Source organism: Mesoplodon densirostris, chromosome 15 (assembly GCF_025265405.1).
Source record: "Mesoplodon densirostris isolate mMesDen1 chromosome 15, mMesDen1 primary haplotype, whole genome shotgun sequence".
Taxonomy (NCBI): domain Eukaryota; kingdom Metazoa; phylum Chordata; class Mammalia; order Artiodactyla; family Ziphiidae; genus Mesoplodon; species Mesoplodon densirostris.
Window position 1 is genome coordinate 59,220,873 of NC_082675.1, and position 21,985 is coordinate 59,242,857.

Here is a 21,985-nt window from a genome sequence, read left to right on the forward strand (position 1 = left end):
TATTAAATGAGTTGCACCTGCTATGACACTTGTTCAATGAAAAAATACATGGGTGTTAAAATTAGTCAACATAATTATCTGACACAAAATAAATTTGAAGGAGATGCACAGTTTAAGGGAGATTTTATTATTAAATTTCAACATATCACAGGTTGGTTCATTATGTTGGATTTGTTATGGTGACATGAACATTTGTTCTTTTTCCACTTGCTTGATCCAGTACCTCGGCTGGATTTCATCCAACCTCTAAGACAAACATGTTTTCATCCCAGTACAGCCCTGAGATGAGGTCTGCCTACAGCTGGACTTCTTATACTGGCCTCCAAACAGCTGATAACTCAGGGCCTTGCCTACCTGGGAACTGGATGAACTTTGCTAGCAGATGACACAGGTGGTTGCTCCTTTGCTCTATTAACATTTACAGAATTGAATTGTTTTTATTCTGTCTAAAGCAGTGGTTCTCAAAGTGTGGTCATGTAACCCCAAGCAGTCTGAGAGACTCTTTCACAGGATTAATGAGATTCTCTCTTTTTCCAACTTCCTATATGTATGAAAATGGATTTTTTTCGTATATTCAACCAAAATATACTGAAGCATATTGAATACAGAAGTAAATAGATGACTCCTAACGTCTTTTAAGCTAGGTATCTTTGGAGATTTAAAAATAAGTAAAATAATGTCATTCTTCTCAATTTATTTTGAGACATAAATTTTTTAAAGTTACTTGTTATGATATATTTTAAATTAATATTTATTATACCTTTTTAATAAATTAGTTCAGTTTTATAAAAAAATAGTTTTAATTTATAATATGGTACATATCAATAGAAATTATCCATATAATCAAAAGTTCTTTGGGGTCTTTAGTCATTTTCAAGGGAATGGAATGAAACCAAGACCAAAAAGTTTGAGTTCTACTGATATAGGGCAAAACCTTAGCTTGATAAAATAAAAGCATGTGGAAAAAGTATGATTATTCATACTCAATTAATATTTATATTCAATTAATAACATTTGTAAAGCCTATAGTTAAAGATTAAACAACATAGAAGCTCACTTGGTCAAGATAATTATATATAATGCCAGATCTCATTTTTTTCATTTTTGTTTTCTATCTTTTGTTCTCTATGTTTCCATGTCATATATTCATGGCTAATGTGCTTATATATTTTCCTTTTTATCTTTCCCTTTTCCTCTCTCTGTACCCAACTGTTTCTCCTTTCTCTCTCTCTTTCTTCCCTCCCAGACCTTGCTGCCATCTTTTTCTATTTTACACTATTGTAAGAGTACATAGTATCAAATCATAGAATTAAAAATATATGCTTTTCTTCAATCTTGAGAACGAAAACTGGAGCTGGAGGAATCAGGCTCCCTGACTTCAGACTATACTACAAGGCTACAGTAATCAAGACAGTATGGTACTGGCACAAAAACAGAAAGATAGATCAATGGAACAGGATAGAAAGCCCAGAGATAAACCCACGGACATATGGTCACCTTATCTTTGATAAAAGAGGCAGGAATGTACAGTGGAGAAAGGACAGTCTCTTCAATAAGTGGTGCTGGGAAAACTGGACAGGGACATGTAAAAGTATGAGATTAGATCACTCCCTAACACCATACACAAAAATAAGCTCAAAATGGATTAAAGACCTAAATATAAGGCCAGACACTATCAAACTCCTAGAGGAAAACATAGCCAGAACACTCTATGACATAAATCACAGCAAGACCCTTTTTGACCCACCTCCTAGAGAAATGGAAATAAAGACAAAAATAAACACATGAGACCTAATGAAACTTAAAAGCTTTTGCACAGCAAAGGAAACCATAAACAAGACCAAAAGACAACCCTCAGAATGGGAGAAAATATTTGCAAATGAAGCAACTGACAAAGGATTAATCTCCAAAATTTATAAGCAGCTCATGCAGCTCAATAGCAAAAACACAAACAACCCAATCCAAAAATGGGCAGAAGACCTAAACAGACATTTCTCCACAGAAGATATACAGACAGCCAACAAACACATGAAAGGATGCTCAACATCTTTACTCATTAGAGAAATGCAAATCAAAACTACAATGAGATATCATCTCACACCAGTCAGAATGGCCATCATCAAAAAATCTAGAAACAATAAATGCTGGAGAGGGTGTGGAAAAAAGGGAACACTCTTGCACTGCTGGTGGGAATGTGAATTGGTACAGCCACTATGGAGAACGGTATGGAGGTTCCTTAAAAAACTACAAATAGAACTACCATATGACCCAGCAATCCCACTACTGGGCATATACCCTGAGAAAACCATAATTCAAAAAGAGACATGTACCAAAATGTTCATAGCAGCCCTATTTACAATAGCCCGGAGATGGAAACAACCTAAGTGTCCATCATCGGATGAATGGATAAAGAAGATGTGGCACATATATACAATGGAATATTACTCAGCCATAAAAAGAAATGAAATTGAGCTATTTGTAATGAGGTGGATGGACCTAGAGTCTGTCATACAGAGTGAAGTAAGTCAGAAAGAGAAAGACAAATACTGTATGCTGACACATATATATGGAATTTAAGAAAAAAATGTCATCAAGAACATAGGGGTAAGACAGGAATAAAGACACAGACCTACTAGAGCATGGACTTGAGGATATGGGGAGGGGGAAGGGTAAGCTGTGACAAAGTGAAAGAGCGGCATGGACATATATACACTACCAAATGTAAGGTAGAGAGCTAGTGGGAAGCAGCCGCATAGCACAGGGAGATCAGCTCGGTTCTTTGTGACAGCCTGGAGGGGTGGGATAGGGAGGGTGGGAGGGAGACGCAAAAGGGAGGGGATATGGGAACATATGTATATGTATAACTGATTAAATTTGTAAAAAAAAAATATGCTTTTCTTAGTAAATAAAATTTTAATATATTTATATCAAATCTCTCATTTTACTCTCTCCTCAAGGTAGCTAAAATTAAAAGTTGGGTGACATTTCTAAAAACCAAAAAGACACCAAAAATAAATATTTAATTCATACTTTAATGTAATGTTTGAAGTTTTCTCTAGAAATATTTTAACATTCTTAGAAAAGCATAAAAGGAAAATAAAGTAAAAAGCAAAGAAAATTATTTTATTTATGGGAAGTGAGGTGTCTTCAAATGAGAAGAATAAGTGAAATGTATATATATATAAAACTTAAACTAGTGATTGGTCAATTATACGGTCTCGGTGAACATTATCAAGACATAAAAATTATTTTATTTGGAATGATTTACATGATTTCTCTTTTCCAATATTGCATGGTGGTCTCAGGGTCAAATTGGCTAGAATATAATGTTTGTACAAACTGCAACACACATGTTCATATGATGTTATCCCATCTGTTTGAAATATATCATTTAAATCAACTGGTGTTTTGCTTTCATGAATATACCTAGATTGATAGCTCTTGTATTATCCTGGGAATGCCAGTTGTTTTTGCTTTTATCTTTTTGTCTTTGAATTAATAAGTCAGTAGAGAAGAGAATATAATTTATGTACTGGTTTCAAAGATTGTTTAAAACACATGGTACACTGAAATTTAAAAAAATATATTGTTCGAGCCTAGAATATATACCCTGATTACTTCATTAGGGTTGTTTCCTGTTGTTTGATCTTCTTAATATATAAACTGTAGCACTACTAGTACAGCACTCCAACTCTCTAGAGCAAAACCTAAGTGAATTATGTAAAAATAACAGGTAAACCAGCACTGACATACATGGTGACATACATGGTGATAGTGAATACTGGTGTGAGAACTCTCAAAGACAGCCTGTACTTACCTTTCATAAACAATGACACAGTAGGAGCTACTTGGAATTTGTCTAGGGTTTAATAGAAAGATCACTGAGCAATGGTGTGAGCTGAGTTCTCAAAATGGCTAATGCTAAGTTAATTCAAACTAATCATAATAACAGCTCTAGTTTAATTTCCTTAACTCTAAACCACAAGGGTTATATCAGACATATTATTAATTTTTATTCTACTGTATTTTTATTCAATAAATAATTGTACTACTATTAGGTACCCTGTTAACTTTTGGGACACAGAGTTGAAGTAGATAAACCCCGTCTTGAAGGAAATCACAGTACAGTGAAGGACACTAAAGGTTATGATATTTAATCCCAGGTTCTTATTTAGGCAAAGAAAAGAAGAATGTAATCTAATCTTGGATATGAGTAATTATTTCTCTGAGACAATGGGGACAACTCTGAATCTCAAATAGTGAATATAGTAAATGTGTGTTAAAAATGTACATGGAGTAGGAATTAGTGGAGACTTCCAGGCAAAGGAAACAGTATATTCAGGAGTACCAAAGGCTAAGGAAACGTGATAACTTCAGGAATTTCTGGTAATTCAGTATAATGAAGCCTTGGGTGTGGAAAGGCCAGATGGAAGATGGAGAGGGAAGCCAAGTTCATATTGCCAAGGCCCCATTATGCTAATCATTTAAAATTTTATCCTGAAAGCAATGGGTAATCGTGAAATAATTTTTAAGAGGAAATGACATATTCAGAATTGCATTTTGAAAACAAAACCTGTTGGCAGAAATGAAAAAATAGATATGAAGTGACATTACTGCGTGAAGGGATACCTGTTAGGAAACTGCTATGGGAAAGCTAGGTAAGAAATAATGAAGGCTTGACATATGACTCCAGCAGCAGTAGTGGGAATGGAGGAATGGATTTGATAAATATTATAGGAAGAAAATTTGTAGAAATTAGAGACTGATTAAATGTATGAGATCTGGAAGAGAGTTATTTTTCTGGGTGGATGGGGTGGTGCTCTTTGCTGAGAGAACACAGGAATGGGAACAGGTTGGAAAAGCTGATAAATTTCCATAAAGGATAGATTCAGTTTAAGTTTCCTTTCCATTTATAATGGGAGACATCCATCAAAACATTGGACATATGGGTCTAGAAATCAAGAGATGATCCCTCAATTATCTTTTCAAATAATTTTATAAATAAATTTACCCAAAAATTGCTTAACTAAGAGAAACTTTTTTAGTGCTAACTATATTCTAGCCATTAGTCTAAATCTGAATAATTGAAAAAATGAATATTATTTAAGTATTTGCATTGCCCTTGCTTTGAAGTAGCTCACTAACTCAGAAGGAATATGTCTTGTTATCTAATAATTAACCCACAAAATATAGAAAATAGAATGCCAAAAGAAATATTCACCTTTTAATTCTTTAACCTATTTTAGAATACCACTCAGTCACATTTTTCCAGATAAAATTTCTACTTTATCAAGCTAGAGCTTCCTTTGAGCTTCTTCTGTTTTTACTCCCTCTCTTTTTGTGTGGCTCTTTGGATTATCACAAGACTGTTCATATGTTGTTTGACACAGAGACAGACAGAGTACCCAGGGCTCTACCAAAGTTTTACAAGCCAAGTATTGCCAGACAGTAACTTCCTGGACAATGACACTTCTCTTTTGAATTTATCTTAAGCTTTTTCTCTTGTTACTTCCATTGTCTTCCTGTTCAACAATTGATAATAAATAGCAATCAAGTCCCTTTCCCTCTCACAATGTCAACTTTTAATTATTGCATTAACTTTTATTACATATATAATTTTTTAAGTTAAATAATTCTGTTGTTATGTGAAAAAGAATCATTACAAAAATATGGATGCTCTAAGAAATTTAATTAGGATTATGTAAATAATAAAGAACTATGTATAGGAATTATTTATTAATTGGACTTTCTTGTTTCTATTATAATATCTGTCATAATTTATATAATGAAAAATGTGATTGAAAACAGATGATATTTCCCAGCTCTAACTTCCTGAATCTTTCATGGAATTTATATAATTCCCCATAGAAGACACTTTAATCTCCATTGCATATAGGATCAATTCCAAACTCCCTAGTTTGATGCTCAAAAATTCTTCCTAATCTGTTAGGCTGAATTTGAACATAAAATTGTGAACTCCAGCAACTGATCCCCTTTCCAGCCTATACCTTTGACTTGGTGCCAGCCATGTCTGTTTGTTTCCTTCTCTCTATATACTCACCAACCTTTAGTTCAGTTTTTCTTCTTTTCTGGGAACTTTCCTGATATTTCCAATTTTCAGTGATCCTAATTATATTCAGCACTTATTCTATGTCTCCCTCTCACTTTCTTCATATGTGTATATCTGTGTTCCAAAGTCACCTATAAAAGAAACGTTGAGGGAAGTGACCAGGAGTGAGCAAGAGACAAATAGTTTTATCTTGCCCTCTAATTCCAGTCACATTGCATATTTTCTTATGTCTCAATAGTACTTTTAGATTGATTATATGCATATGATTAAATGAGGTTCAAATAACTTCTTAGAACTGCCTCAGGTTTTAATGGGGAACTGGATTTGAATTCAGAGCTGCCTGTTTTTTTCTCTTGCTCATCTTACCCATGGCCAGGATGAGGTGGGCATGGGCTTTGAAACTGGGGTGTTAGAGTTTAAATTGCAATGCTGCTCCTTACTAGCTATGTGGACAAATTTATCAAACATTTTCTATATTCTCTACTAAGGATTTTACAAACCTCAATACAGGTAAGATTGTGAGCAAGAACACTAAGCCATGGTGGTAATATTATTGTCACTTTATAAATAAGGAAATTGAAGCACAGGGAGTTTGGGTAACCTACGCAAGTTCATAGAATTAGAGGCACAACTGAACTTCAATCCTGGGAAGTCTGAACCTACATTCTAAATTAATATGCTAATCATTATGCCCCTATGGGAAACTACTATAACCCTTTTAAGCAGCAACAGTTTCATCATGTATAACATGGTTATAAGATTAATTAGAAGATTAAATGAGATAATAGGAAAACACTAAGCACAATGACTTGCATAGTAGTGACTAGATAATAATGATTGTTGTTATCTTAATTATTTTGTTTCCGAATTAAGGCATACAGAGCCCCCTCAGGCCCTAGGCTGCTCGAGGTCGTTTGCTTCAGTGGGGAAGGGTACTTTTCCATTTGGGTTCAAGCAGCCAACTAAAACTGAAGCTGAGATCAATACAGCACAAGCTTTATTCAATGGCTAAAGAACGGAGAAGCAAGAACTAAGTTCACAGAACAAATTCTCACCCAGAAGATGAGAAGGATTTAATTTTAAAGAGTAAAGACAAAGGGAGGAAGAGTGAGGCTAATGATGGGGAGACATATGCATTAGTCTATCTGGAAGGGACAGAGGTTTTTCAAGGGAGTGGGAAACCACCCCTTTTTGATTCTTCTTTGGTCCTTAATGTCCTGTAATGGCCATTGGTAGGTGTGTTATTTATTATGCTAATATAGTAAAAGCAGTGTATAATGAGACTCAGGGCCTGTTGGAGGTCAGATTTGTTTGTCATCTTTGTCCGAGCTGGTCCTACTTGTTTTTCGTTTGTTTGTAGCTTCCTTTCTTATCTCTATACCCTTTAAATTAAAGATTTATGTGAATTTCTGCTAAAGGTGGTGGTAGGTTTGTTTTGAGCAAAGACCTGAAGCATCTCTGGCAACAATTTGTGCTGTCTGGAGAGCTGGGGGCAGGAATTATATATTTTTATCTCATCAAAAATTAACTCTGCATATAGTTACTTGCTTCATAAAAACTTATTCATTTTATTATTTAATATATTAGTTATTTTGAAAGATGAAGGGAAAAAAGACAGAGCGTTGTTAAATATTGACAGATACATCAATACAGTATTAGATCCTTTTAGATTTAAACCATATTCAATAATGGAAGAATATTTTATGACACCACTTAGAAAGAAGCTTTGTGGGAGAAATTTCATCATTGGACATTATATCCATTTAATAGCAAAAGCCTTCAATATAATCTACCTCAGAATCCAAAACTTGCTTTACTCATGTTTTCCAATAATATTGCAATCCAAGTGTATGTTGGACTCTGCTCCATTATTTTCTATCATTACTCCCTTTAGGACACTCATATCTAAATGTGCCCACAGCATAGCACCTAGCATGCATTGGTATGGAGAACTCTCTGATGATTTGCAATCTGTACCAGGAGAGAAAAAGTTGTGGAGTCAGTTCTTTTTTGAAAGTTAGTTTTATTTGTCCCCACCTCCAAATTCTAGACAGTCTCCTCCTAAATATGTGCCTGTGATTGCAAGGATGACAAGGCTAGAGTGTGCAGTTAGGTCAGTTCTCAAATACCCCTCTGAAAAACGTGGAAGAACTGAAAGTAGACAGGATAATGACATCACCCAACAGATAACAGAGAATTCCAGGTTGAGATCCAAAGGTGTCCCTCTGAGGCAATATATAAATTGTTACAAATAAGATTAAGAAGATTACTATATCCCAGAAAGAGAATTAATCTATAACTCCTAGAAACTAAATTGAATTATGTCAAATAAACATGTTAAAAATAAAAAGGATATAATAAAGAAAGGTGGGGCTTCCCTGGTGGCACAGTGGTTGAGAGTCTGCCTGCCGATGCAGGGGAATGTGTTCGTGCCCCGGTCTGGGAAGATCCCACATGTCGCAGAGTGGCTGGGCCCATGAGCCATGGCCGCTTTGCCTGTGCGTCCAGAGCCTGTGCTCCACAATGGGAGAGGCCACAGCAGTGAGAGGCCCGTGTACCGCAAAAAAAAAAAAAAAAGATGGTCTATATGGAATCAAGATAATTAATTGAAGAGCAATTACATGACAGGGATAAGTCAGGAATGACTAAGGAGATATAAATGTTATCTGGAAAGTGAGTATTTTAATCATCAGAAAGAAAAACACAATACTCTGAGTAAAATTTTCCACAACCTTCTCCAATTCCTTATACTGTTTCATGTTCTGCTTTCCTATTTTTATTTTCCTATATACCAGTGTGCTTTCTTATTCTGTTTGCTTGTATCTTGATAATAGAAACGTTTCTTGGCATAGCAAAAAAGAAGTTTCTGGTCATTGGAAAAAGAATAACTTTCACTGTAAATTATCATTTCTAGTTTTTATATTTTTATTTTATTTAATTTTTATTGAAGTACAGTTGATGCAAAATATTGTTTTAGTTTCAGGTGTGCAGCAAAGTGAGTCAGTTATACATATTCATTTATTGATTATTTTTTTAGATTATTTGCACATATAGGTCATTAGAGAGTATTGAGTAGAGTTCACTGTGCTGTTAGTTATTTATTTTAAATATAGTTCTGTGCACGTGTCAATCACAATCTCCCAATTTATCCCTCCCCTCTTCCCCCCGGTAACCATATATTTGTTTTCTACATCTGTGATTCCATTTGTTTTGTAAATGAGTTTATTTTTACCATTTTTTTTAGATTCCACATATAAGTGTTATCATACTATATTTGTCTTTCTCTGTCTAACTTACTTCACTCAGGATGACTATCTCTAGGTTCATCTGTGTTGCTGCATATGGCATTGTTTTGTTCTTTTTTATGGCTGAGTAATATTCCACGGTACATGTGTACCACAACTTCTTTATCCACTTCTCTGTTGATGGACATTTAGGTTGCTTCTATGTCCAGGCTATTGTAAATAGTGTGGCCATGAACATTGGGGTACATGTATCTTTTTGAATTATGGTTTTCTCCTGATATATGCCCAGGAGTGGGATTGCTGGGTCATATGGGAGCTTTATTTTTAGCTTTTTAAGGAAACTCCATACTGTTCTCCAGAGTGGCTATAACAATTTACATTCCCAACAAGAGTGTAGGAGGGTTCCCTTTCCTTCACACCTTGTCTAGCATTTATTGTTTGTAGATTTTTTGATGATGGCCATTCTTCCCGGTGTCAGGTGATACCTTGCTGTAGATTTGCTTTGCATTTCTCTAATAATTGGTGATGTTGAGCAGCTTTTCATGTGTTTCTTGGCCATCTGTATGTCTTCTTTGGAAAAATGTCTATTTAGATCTTCTGCCCATTTTTTGATTGGGCTGTTTGTTTTCTTTTTTTTTTTGATATGGAGCTGCATGTGCTGTTTGTATATTTTGGAAATTAATTCCTTGTCAGTTGCTTCATTTGAAAATATTTTCTCCCATTTTGAGGGCTACCTTTTCATTTTGCTTATGGTTTCCTTTGCTGTGCAGAAGCTTTTAAGTTTTATGAGGTCCCATTTGTTTATTTTTGATTTTATTTTTACCACTCTAGGAGGTTGAACAAAAAAGATATTGCTGCATTTATATCAGAGAGTGTTCTGCCTTTGTTTACCTCTAAGAGATTTATAGTATCTGACCTTACATTTAGGTCTTTAATCCATTTTGAGTTTATTCTTGTGTATGGTGTTGGGTAGTGTTCTAATCTCATTCTCTTACATGTAGTTGTCAATTTTCCCAACACCACTATTGAAGATACTGTCGTTTCTCCATTGTATATTCTTGACTCCTTTGCCATAGATTAGGTGACCATAGGTACATGGGTTTATCTCTGGACTTTCTATCCTGTTTCATTGATGTATATTTCTGTTTTTGTGCCAGCACTATACTGTTTTGTTGAGAGTATCTTTGTAGTATAGTCTGAAGTTAGGGAGCCTGATTCCTCCAGCTCTTTTTCTTTCTCAAGATTGCTTTGGCTAGCGGTTGCACAAAAGGAGTCACGGGAGGTGGCTCCAGCTGCTGGTCGACCATAGAGATGAGGCTCCCGCCCGTGCAGGGCTGGGAGCCTTGCAGGTTACAAAACGGCTTTCCCATTTGCTGGCACTTGTGATTCCCGCTCTGGCCCAACGATGTGGATGCTGTCATCGCCTCCACTTTACGGATAGAAAAGCTGAGGCCTCGAGAAGCAAGGGGACTGTATCTGTCCAAGGCCACGCACACGTAAGAGGACATAGCACACAAGTTGGTAGTGATGACAGACCCTGTGTTGGACTCACAGCCAGCCAACAGCACTGGGGATATGGATGGACTGTGCCCTGAGCTATTGTTGATCCCCTGACCTCTCTCTAACCAATGGACTCCTAGAACCTGTCCAGAGCCCCTGTCCTTCTGGGAACCCTCCACCTTTGCCTGCTGACCCAGGCTGCCTGCTGGTAGAAACCACAGCAACTGAAGAGGACACAGAGAACATGGAGATCATTGTGGAAGCAGTAGTTGGAAACCTGTCCCCAGGTGCTCCTGGAGAGACCCCAGGTACCAACACAGTTACTAGCAGGCAAGTGAGACAAGCAACCCTGAGTTTTTGTCTGTGCTGTTTTTGATCGTTGTATATAAATATGATGAAGACACAAGGTAGCATCCTATTTTTATACTTAGAGATGTAATCTGATTTGCAGTTGGTGAATGTTGATTGAAGTCTGGCGAGGTGGTGCACAACTTGTACCAAGCTCTTGGCAGTCTATCCCTGTGAGGGCTTCATGTCTGCTAGGCAGTAATCCAGAAGGGAAGACCTTTCTGACACCTCTGCCCAATCCTTACTCCTATAGTCCTCAAGGATTCTTTTCTCCATGTTGACCCTCCTACCCAGGAACTGCAGCCAGGGATTAGGCAAAAGGCCCAGCCTCTCTCCACCACCCAGGGCTTGGCAGGGCTTCCTAGCGATATTTCCCTGCTCTAGTTTCTTGCAGATAACATACTTAACTCACCCAAGGCATGCCGTTAAGAGTGGGAGTTGAATAATTTATATTTACATTAGAAGAAAGAGTCTCCCCTTTAATCTTCCCACATCTCAACTTCTTATTTTTAGGTAACTTCCCTGTTTTGTAACTGTCATCTTCCAGTTACAGTTGTACCATTTTTCCTTGGTAGTGTACAAAGAATACTGGGGAAGATTAGCTAGTTTGATTGTATAATATTTCTAAACTTTGATGTGGTGAAAGAAATAATAAATAAATTAAAAAGCAACCTGGAAAAAAAAAAGATTGCTTTGGCTATTCCAGGTCTTTTGTGTCTTCATACAAATTGTAAAATTTTTGTTCTAGTTCTGAGAAAAATGCCATTGGTAATTTGATAGGGATTGCATTGAATCTGTAGATTCCTTTGGGTGGTATTTTGACAGTACTGATTCTTCCAATACAAGAACATGGTATATCTCTCCAACTGTTTGTGTCATCTTTGATTTCTTTCATCAGTATCTTACAGTTTTCTGAGTACAGATTTTTGCTTCCTTAGGTTCATTCTTAGATTTTTTTTTTTGGTGTGATGCTAAATGGGATTCTTAATTTATTTTCTGATCTTTCTTTGTTAGTGTATAGGAATGCAAGACATTTCTACATATTAATATTGTATCCTGAAACGTTACCAAATTCATTGATGAGCTCTAGTAGTTTTCTGGTAGCATCTTTAGAACTTTGTATGTATACTATCATGTCATCTGCAAAGAGTGACACTTTTACTTCTACTTTCCAATCTGGGTTCCTTTTATTTCTTTTTTCTTTTTTTTTTTTTTCTCTGACTGTCATGGTTAGGACTTCCTAAACAATGCTGATAAAAGTGGGGAGAGTGGACATCCTTGTCTTGTTCTTGATCTTAAAGGAAGGGCTTTCAGGTTTTACTTTTGAGTAGGATGTTAGCCACAGGTTTGTCATATATAGCCTTTATTATGTTGAGTTATACTCCTTCTAAGCCCACTTTCTGGGGAGCTTTTTATCATAAATGGTGTTGAATTTTGTCAAAAGCTTTTTCTGCATCTGTTGCAATGATCATATGGTTTTTATTATTCAGGTTTTTTTTGTTTGTTTTTTTGGGGTTTTTTTGCGGTACATGGGCCTCTCACTGTTGTGGCCTCTCCCATTGCAGAGCACAGGCTCTGGACGCACAGGCTCAGAGGCCGTGGCTCACGGGCCCAGCTGCATGTGGGATCCTCCCGGACTGGGGCATGAACCCATGTCCCGTGCATCGGCAGGCAGACTCTCAACCACTGCACCACCAGGGAAGCCCTCTTCAGTTTTTTTAATGTGGCAAATCACATTGATTGATTTGCATATACTGAAGAATCCTTTTATCCCTGGGATAAATCCTACTTGATCATGGTGCATGATACTTTCAATGTATTGTTGGATTCAGTTTTCTAGTATTTTGTTGAGAATATTTGCTTTTATGTTCATCAGTGATATTGGCCTGTAATTTTCTTTTTTGTTGTCTTTGGTTTTGGTATCAGGGTGATGTTAGCCTCATTGAATTAGCTTGGGAGTGGTCCTTCCTCTGCAATTTTTTGGAAGAGTTTCAGAAGGATTAGTGTTTCCTCTTCTCTAAATGTTTGATAGAATTCACCTGTGAAGCCATCTGGATCTGAACTTTTGTTTGTTGGAGTTTTTTATATCACAGTTTAAATTTCATTACTTGTGATTGGTCTTTCCATATTTTCTGTTTCTTTCTGGTTCAGTCTTGGAAGGTTGTACCTTTATAAGAATTTGTACATTTCTTCTAGGTTGTCCATTTTATTGTCATATATTTGTTTATAGTAGTCTCTTCCATGTCTTTGTATTTTTGTGATGTCTATTGTAACTTTTCCTTTTTCATTTCTAATTTTATTGATTTGAGTCCTCTCCCTTCTTTTTCCTGATGTGTCTGGCTAAATGTTTATCAATTTTATTTACTTTTTCATGAACCAGATTTTAGTTTCATTGATATTTGCTATTGTTTTCTTTGTCTCTATTTCATTTATTTCTGCTCTGGTCTTTATGATTTCTTTCCTTATACTATCTGTAGGTTTTGTTCTTTCTCTAGTTGCTTTAGGTGTAATTTTATGTTGTTTATTTGAGGTTTTTCTTGTTTCCTGAGGTAAGATTGTATTGCCATAAACTTCCCTCTTAGAACTACTTTTGCTATGTCCCATAGGTTTTGGATCATTGTGTTTTCATTGACATTTGCCTCTATGTACTTTTTTTATTTTATCTCTGATTTCTTCAGTGATCCATATTGTTAGTAACATATTGTTTAACCTCTATGTGTTTGTATTTTTCACAGTTTTTTTTCCTGTAATTAATTTCTAATCTCATAGTGTTGTGGTCAGAAAAGATGCTTGATAAAATTTCTTTTTTTTTTTTTTTTTGCATTTACCAAGGCATATTTTGTGTCCCAAGATATGATCTATCCTGGACAATGTTCCATGTGAACTTGAGAAGAAAGTGTATTCTGCTGCTTTTGGATGGAATGTCCTATAAATATCAATTAAATCCATCTGGTCTAATGCATCATTTAAGGCTTATGTTTCCTTATTGATTTTCTGTCTGGATGATCTGTCCATTGTTGTAAGTGGGGTGTTAAAATGCCCCACTATTATTTCATTATTTTTGATTTCCCCTTTTATGGCTGTTAGCATTTGCCTTATGTATTGAGGTGCTCCTATGGTGGGTGCAGATATATTTACAATTGTTATATCTTCTTCTTGGATTGATCCCTTGATCATTATGTAGTGTCCTTCCTTTTCTCTTGTAATAGTCTTTATTTTAAAGTCTGTATTGTCGGATGTGAGTATTGTTACTCCAGCTTTTATTTGATTTCCATTTGCATGGAATATCTTTCTTCATTCACTCACTTTCAGTCTGTATGATTTCCTAGGTCTGAAGTGGGTCTTGGTTTTATATCTATTCAGCCAATCTGTCTTGTGCTTGGAATATTTAATCCATTTACATTTAAGGTAATTTTCAATATGTATGTTCCTATTGCCATTTTCTTAATTGTTTTGGGTTTGTTTTTGTAGGTCTTTTTCTTTCCTTCTTCTTTTCTTCTGTTCTCTTGTGTTTTAATGACCATCTTTAGTGTTGTGTTTGGTTGTTTTGTGTGTGAGTGTGTTTGTGTGTGTGTATCTATTGTAGCTTTATGGTTTGCATTTCCCATGAAGTTTTGATATAGCAGTCTGTATATATACAAGGTGGCTTTAAGCTGCTGCTCTCTTAAGTTCCACTTCCTGCATTTGTATTCTCCTCTTCTCACAGTTGCTGGGTTTGCTTTCATATTTGTGTGTGGGTGATTTCTTACTTTTACTATATATTTGCCTTTATCTGTGAACTTTTTCATTTGTACTTTTCTTTTTGCTAGTTGTGGCCTCTTTTTTTCCCCGCCACATATAGAAGTTTCTTTAGCATTTGATTTGAAGCCAGTTTGGTGATGCTGAATTCTCTTAGCTTTTGCTTGTCTGTAAAGCTTTTGATTTCTCCATCAAATCTGAATGAAAGCCCTGGTGAGTACTCTATTCTTGGTTGTACGTTCTTCCCTTTCACCAATGTAAGTATATGTGCCACTCACTTCTGGCCTGTAGATTTTCTGCTGAGAAATCAGTTGATAACATTATGGACATTCCCTTGTGTGTTATTTTTTGCTTTTCCTGCTGGTGTTTAAATTATTATTTTCTTTACAAATAAAAAGTTGATCAGGGTAAAGTATTCTCAGGACTTATTATTCCCATGGTGCACTCATGAAAGTTCATTTCTGAACCTGGAAAGCAAAGAAGATCTTGAATCTGTTGAGATGCCCCCATGGTTCATATTTGTGGTTTAAACCTGCTGACATTTTCCATTTAAACTTGGGCTGTCAAATCTAGCTTTGCATTGGATTCACCTTGGCTGTTGTTACAAGCAGCAGTTCATACGTACCCCTCAAAATATGTGGAATCAGCCAGGGGTTGATATATAATTATTTTAAAGAGTTCTTCAGCTGATTCTGATGGTACTTTTGCTATGCCTTCTGAAATATAATAATGCCATGTTCAAGAGAGAAAGACAGCCTGATAAATTGTTTCTTAATTGTGTATGTGAATAACCACCTCAAAAAATAGAAAAAAATAGCTATTTTCTTTTTATGAGGAAAAACTCTGCACTCAGTATAATTCCTTCTGTTCTACAAAAAGTCCCGTCTAAGACCATGTTCTCCAAGAGTATTTGATGAATACCTAGTGAGGAATAAAATGATGAAATGGCAGCAGGACACCAAGATGGAAATTATGGTTGTGGGTTCTTGACAAATAAGTAGTAGAGGACGAATTAGAAGCAGATGAGTTAGGTCTCTCAATGTCAAGTGTATCTACCTCTAAGTGAGAAGAACTTGATTATCTTCAGGTTCTCCAGAAAATAATAAAAAATGATTAAATAAAAAAGATTAATTGTTATCAACAACTGAAAGAACACAGACTACATTTTTTGTAGTTTCTTTTGTAACTACTTAAAGACAAAGACAAAATATTTCTTTGTTGTGTTGTAGAAAGGATGTAATTTAAAATATAGCACAAAGTCCACAGGTTTCACACTGAATAATTGACATTCTCTAATACCAGGGGCAGTACTGTAGGACTGACTATAAGGTTTCTGCACATGTTTTGGTCTAGGAGGAAAAAATTTGGATTCTAAGGAACATAGAAGTACACAGGCAAACTGGATTTACTAAAGAATCTGAGTGCAGAGAAGTAAGATAAATGAACCAAGGACAGGCAGATACTGTAGGTGTTGGCAAACAGGTCTCTAAGGTTATGGGTTTGCAATAGCAAGTTAAAAATTAGGATGCAATGAAGGTGAATTCTGTACTTAGTCCTCATTTTTCTCTGAATTTTATTGGCTGCCTTGGTGTGTGTGGGTGACCTAGAGCATGGAGGTGAATATTTACATATAGACAAAATCTAGTCCTGTTTGCAAAGTGAGAATTAAATGAAGACATTTAAATAACATGCTTGTATCTGCTCATAGTTGACACTCAAGAACTGGTTTATTATTACACATACGTAAGTCTAAGCTGTCCAGCCGTTTCTTGCACAATGATATATTTTGTGATACACATACTGTTTACACTTTTAAAAGTTATTGGTAGAGACAAAGTTCAGGGTACTAAAGGATGACTCAAGCCATCTGTAAATCTAAGCTATCACTGTAAAACTCATCAATACCATGATACACTCAATCTGAAAACCAGCAAAAGTAATATTCCTCCCAAGACTGCAGACACTGTCATCAAAGTTAATAAACATTTATTGGAAAATATTATTGGAAAGTTTCCCAGAACTGTTTTCTCCTCGGGAAATATGTACTTATGGGAGCCATGGTCTAAAGGAAACTCTATCCCCCATCATATTAAGTTGAGAAATAACCAATAGGGGACAGTGTAATTGGTGGCACTTATGAAAAAAGAAGTTGGCACATGACAGCCATTTTACTACATTTCAAAGATATTGAAGAAATAAATCATGATGATAGTAAAGAATTTGGATTTTTGAAACTTTAGGCTTGGAAACTCAAATGATATAGAGACTCAGGATGGATTCTAGGCACTGAACACATCTGAATTGCTCAAGGCATCAGTAAGAACCGTAGCATTCATGGGTCCCCTAGGCCTTGCCAGGAGTAATGACCAGGACAATAGCTTTTGAATGAACAAAGCTCTTATAACATTTGAAATACCTTCAGCAAACAAAGCAAACTCCTTATTTCATTATTCCTGCCTTCTGATACTTCAGATGTCCAAAACAAACTTTTATTTGATTGTATTCATGTAGTTTTGCTTTTCCATGGTCTGACTTCTGAAAAAAAATATTATTCTTATTCTTATGATGAAGGCTAAATAAGCACTTCTAATCATCCCAGGTGGTTGTGTTAATGTGGGATACCAGTGGAGACTATTTTTGAATATTGTACGTTGTGTTATCTATTAGCTAAGGCAGAGAGTATTGCTAACAGAATTAAATACTTGTTTATATTTGTTGTATCCAGATTTGTTTGCCTCCTCTTGTCCCCTAAACTACTGTTCTAATCAGCAGACCTACTTTCTACCCTTTTTGATACCACAAACTTACTTATTGTTTGAGTTAAATCATAGAAGGCCAAAGCCCTTGGCTTTCCAATGTGAAGCACTAAATGTAAAATGAGTTACTGAAAATAAGACAAGTCTGGTGCCATAAACCTGTCAACCTCATCTCCAGGATTTTCTTTCCAGATGGCACCACATACTTTCTTGATATTACCTTGCACTGAAAAAGTTGGGCATTTATGAATCTCATGTTTCAACACATTCTCAATAATGTAAAAGAATTGGGAGTAATAAGCATGGATCATTTTGAATCCATCATGTGTGTGCATTAAACTGACATTAAATATTTAGTTAGCATGAAAAGCAGAAGACTTTTAGTTTAGGTTTAAGATTCGGTGATTGCATTCTTCAGTTTTCCACGCTCCATCAAAGAACATCAAACAATCATGGAGGAGCAGATGTTGATATATTCTCTAGTGATGAAGCTAACATCCAAAGGATTCACAATTCCTATTTTGTATATCAGCTAAAGCAGAACCAGATGCAGCAAGTGGATTTGGCCCAAAAATTAGAATTAGCTCAAGCCAAATGTCCTTAGGAGGATTGCAATGTGTCCTGCCTGGGCAACACAAAATACAATATTGGACTTTCTGGAGCTATATGAGAAGAGGCAACATGCAACTTACAAACAAAGCTAATTGGAACTGTATCAGGAAGATTTTTATCTTTAGCAAAGGATCTGGTCAGTTTATTATACCTAAATTACAGTGGTAATTAAAATGATAAAAAAAGAAAAAGAAGTGGGTAGTGGTTTCAGAGTCAAACACTTTGTTGCCATGCTTGATGGTTTAGAATAACAAGCATGGTTGTAACTTTGTTGACGGTTATGTTAAGACATTCTTTCTTATGTATATATTTTAGATTAAAATAATTACTTGGATGTACAGTGACACAAAAATTACCAAAATGATAGGCCTAGCTGTGAATTATCAGACTAAGAAATAAAGATTCTACATTACCTGACTGCTGAAAGAATGGTCCAACTTTGATGCCACTGGGGATTTTGTTAGAAATGCAGACACTATGGCTGCACTACAGACCTACTACATTAGAATCTCATTTAACAACATCCCTGGGTGATTTATATGCACATTGAAATTTAAGATGTACTGCTCAATTACTTTAAGAAGGTTTGATGTGTCAGTGTTTGTGTATGTGAGTCACATGTACAAGAATAGCACTGTCATTGAAAATCAGTTTATAAAAGATGTTTTATTTTTCAATACATTGCAACCTTGAGCCCATGACTAATATTGTTCCCTACTTCTTGCTCTTCAGAAGCAACTTGCCCCCATGTTCATCATGGCTGCCCATCCCTACTGGACTCACATCAAGGGAAATCTTCTACAGAGGCTGTAGGCTTAAAGAATGTTTGGGTATAAAGTTGCCTCTATATTTTTTCAATGAGAGATATGAAATTTCCTTAAGATAATAAGAGTAATTGCTAGTATTTACTGAATATATATATATATATATATATATATATATATATATATATATATATATATATATATACACAATGTGCAAACAACTCTTGCAAGGGTTTCATAAGCATCATCTCATTTATCCAAATATATGATGGGTATGATTATTCCTGTTATAAAGACGTTGATAGTGAGTTTCAGAAACTAAGTGAATTATCCAGGATCACAAAGGTAGTATGTGGAAGAGTCAGAATTCATACAACATAACCACTATTGTATGCAGTTTTTGCCGGAAAACCACCCTCAGCAGGAAATCCCCTTTCTTGCCAATTTAAGCAAAGCTACATTTTAACTAACTTTTAAATCAGGTGTCCCCGTGCTCTACTCATCTCTGGTCCTAGCACAATATTCAAATAGTTTCATCATGGAATACCTTGCCTAAGCTGTTGGTTCTTTCCATAAATCAAAGAAGTAGAAATAAAGAATAAGCAATTAACAGATGACCAGATCTATTCCCTAGCTTCCCCTTCAGTACTCCTGTGAACAAACTGTGTAAACAAAATATTATCTAAAGAAGAATCACAAAAAGTCAAGAAGCCTGCACACAGTAGGGGATGGCGATGACTCTGACCCCCCATCTCAATGATTAACTAAGATGACTTCCCTTTTTCCCATTAAAAACTTTCATGGCCAAGCAGAATCTTGAGAGATCTTTTTGGGGAAACACTGAGTACAATATCTCTGCAGATTGCTGGCATTCTTATTTAAAGCAACTTTCTTTTCTACCAACATTCCTCTCTCTCATGTATTGATTTTCAGGTGGTGAGCAGTCAGACCTGATTCAGTAACAGATGCTCAGTATTGCTAATTAGTAGAGAAATGCAAACCCAAACCAAAATGAGATATCACCTTACACCTGTCAGAATGGTTATCATCAAAATGTCTACAAATAACAAACGTTGGTGAGAATGAGGATAAAAGGGAACCACTTGTACACTGCTGGTGGGAATGTAAACTGGTAAAACCACTATGGGAAACAGTATGGAGGTTCATCAAAAATCTAAAAATAGAACTACTATATGATCCGGCAATTCCATCCCTGTGTGTGTGTGTGTGTGTGTGTGTGTGTGTGTGTGTGTGTGTGTATATATATATATATATATATATATGAACACCAATTTGAAAAGATACATGGACCCCCATATTCATAGCAGCATTACTTACAATAACCAAGATATGGAAGCAACCCAAGTGTCCATCAACAGATGAACAGATAAAGAAGATGTGAGATATATACATATATATGTAGACTATTTCTGTATATGACTGTAATATTTCTCATCCATAAAAAAGAATAAAACCCAGCCATTTACAACAACATGGTGGACCTAGAGAGTACTATGCTTAGTGAAATAAATAGACAAATACTGTATGTTATCACTTATATGTGGAATCCAACAAATAAAACACACAAATGTATATAATGAAACAAAAACAGCCTCATGGATATGGAAAACAAACTACTGATTACTAGTGAGAAGAGGGAAGAAGGGAGGGGCAAGATAGTGGTATGGGATTAAGAGATACAAACTAGTATGTATAAAATAGATAAGCAACAAGGACATATTGTACAGCATAGGAAAATGTAACCATCTTTTAAAAATAACTTTAAATGGAGTATTATCTATAAAAATATTGAATCATTATGCTGTATACCTGAGATAATACTGTAAATCAACTACAGGTTAATAAAAAAAGAAAGTTATGAGTAACTACATATATTGTTTCAGAACACAGAAGAGTGCATTCTTTAATATGGTCAGCTATATCCCAGTTATGAATAAAAATATCACAGTCCTTTCTTCTCAATATGTTCTATATATCTCTATATATCTTAGAGTATAGTCTACAATTTTAGTGGCAGAAGCCTTAGTTTTTGGAGTTTATGAGAATCATGATTCTTAACATTCTATTCAAAATAAATATTGCATTATAATATTGAAAATGCATTTTAAAATTGCATAATGCCCCAAGAGACTTTGATAAGCCACCCTTTCTCCCCATGAAAATCAATAAATTTATGAGATCCACAGCACCAGGATCATTAGTTTAAATATCCTCTTCAACAGCCTACTTATTCTAGAACAGTAGTGTAAAAAGTTAATACACTTTGGATAAATAATCATCTTATAAAAGAATGGAATAACTACATGCTTAGATATGGGTTAGTGATGCAGTATCAAGTGGGTGCATAAAAAGGAAAAAAAAATTCTGTCATGCAAATAGAGAACAGAGTGGCATAGAAAGCACTGATTAGACAAGGCATCCTAAGTCAAATATGATGCAGATAACTTAGTGAGTCGCATTCAAGATAATGGACATTCTTGAGAAAGAATTAGAAATCTGTGATTATTTTTAAAAGGAAAGGGCTGGGGACATACTCGAGATGGCTCTGACAACAGTTACATATTTAAGAGTAAAAACAAGAGCAGGAAGATTAAATCACAAAAGAGCAGATTCAAGTCAATCCATAAAGATCTAATCTATTATGGCTGGAATCATGCCTTTCTTTTAAAATGTTTTCAGTAAATATTAGTAGATTTGAGTAAAAAAGATATATTTTATAAATGTGATTATGGCATCATTATATTATACCATCTATCAGGGGGAAAGGGTGATTTAAAATAAGAGTCACCGAATGTGTGTCTGGAACTTTTACTCCCAGCCAGCCATCAAGAGCACAGTGTCTATGCTTTCAATATGATAAGACTGTTGACCAATATTGACTCACTTGCTTGGTTCCATTGGTGACCTTCAGAGTTGAAGAAGTAGCCAACC

The 21,985-nt window shown here is 35.4% G+C and overlaps 2 protein-coding genes across 2 annotated transcripts in view; one reads left to right on the forward strand and one right to left on the reverse strand.

Moving 5' to 3' along the window:
* The window catches only part of RIT2 (Ras like without CAAX 2), a 534,011-nt gene that overhangs the window by 411,480 nt on the left and 100,546 nt on the right, over positions 1-21,985 (reverse strand).
* On the forward strand, positions 10,843-11,191 carry LOC132502373 (zinc finger protein 142-like). The gene is given in 2 exon segments (XM_060118235.1): positions 10,843-10,944; positions 10,946-11,191. Coding segments are annotated over 2 exon segments (348 nt in total).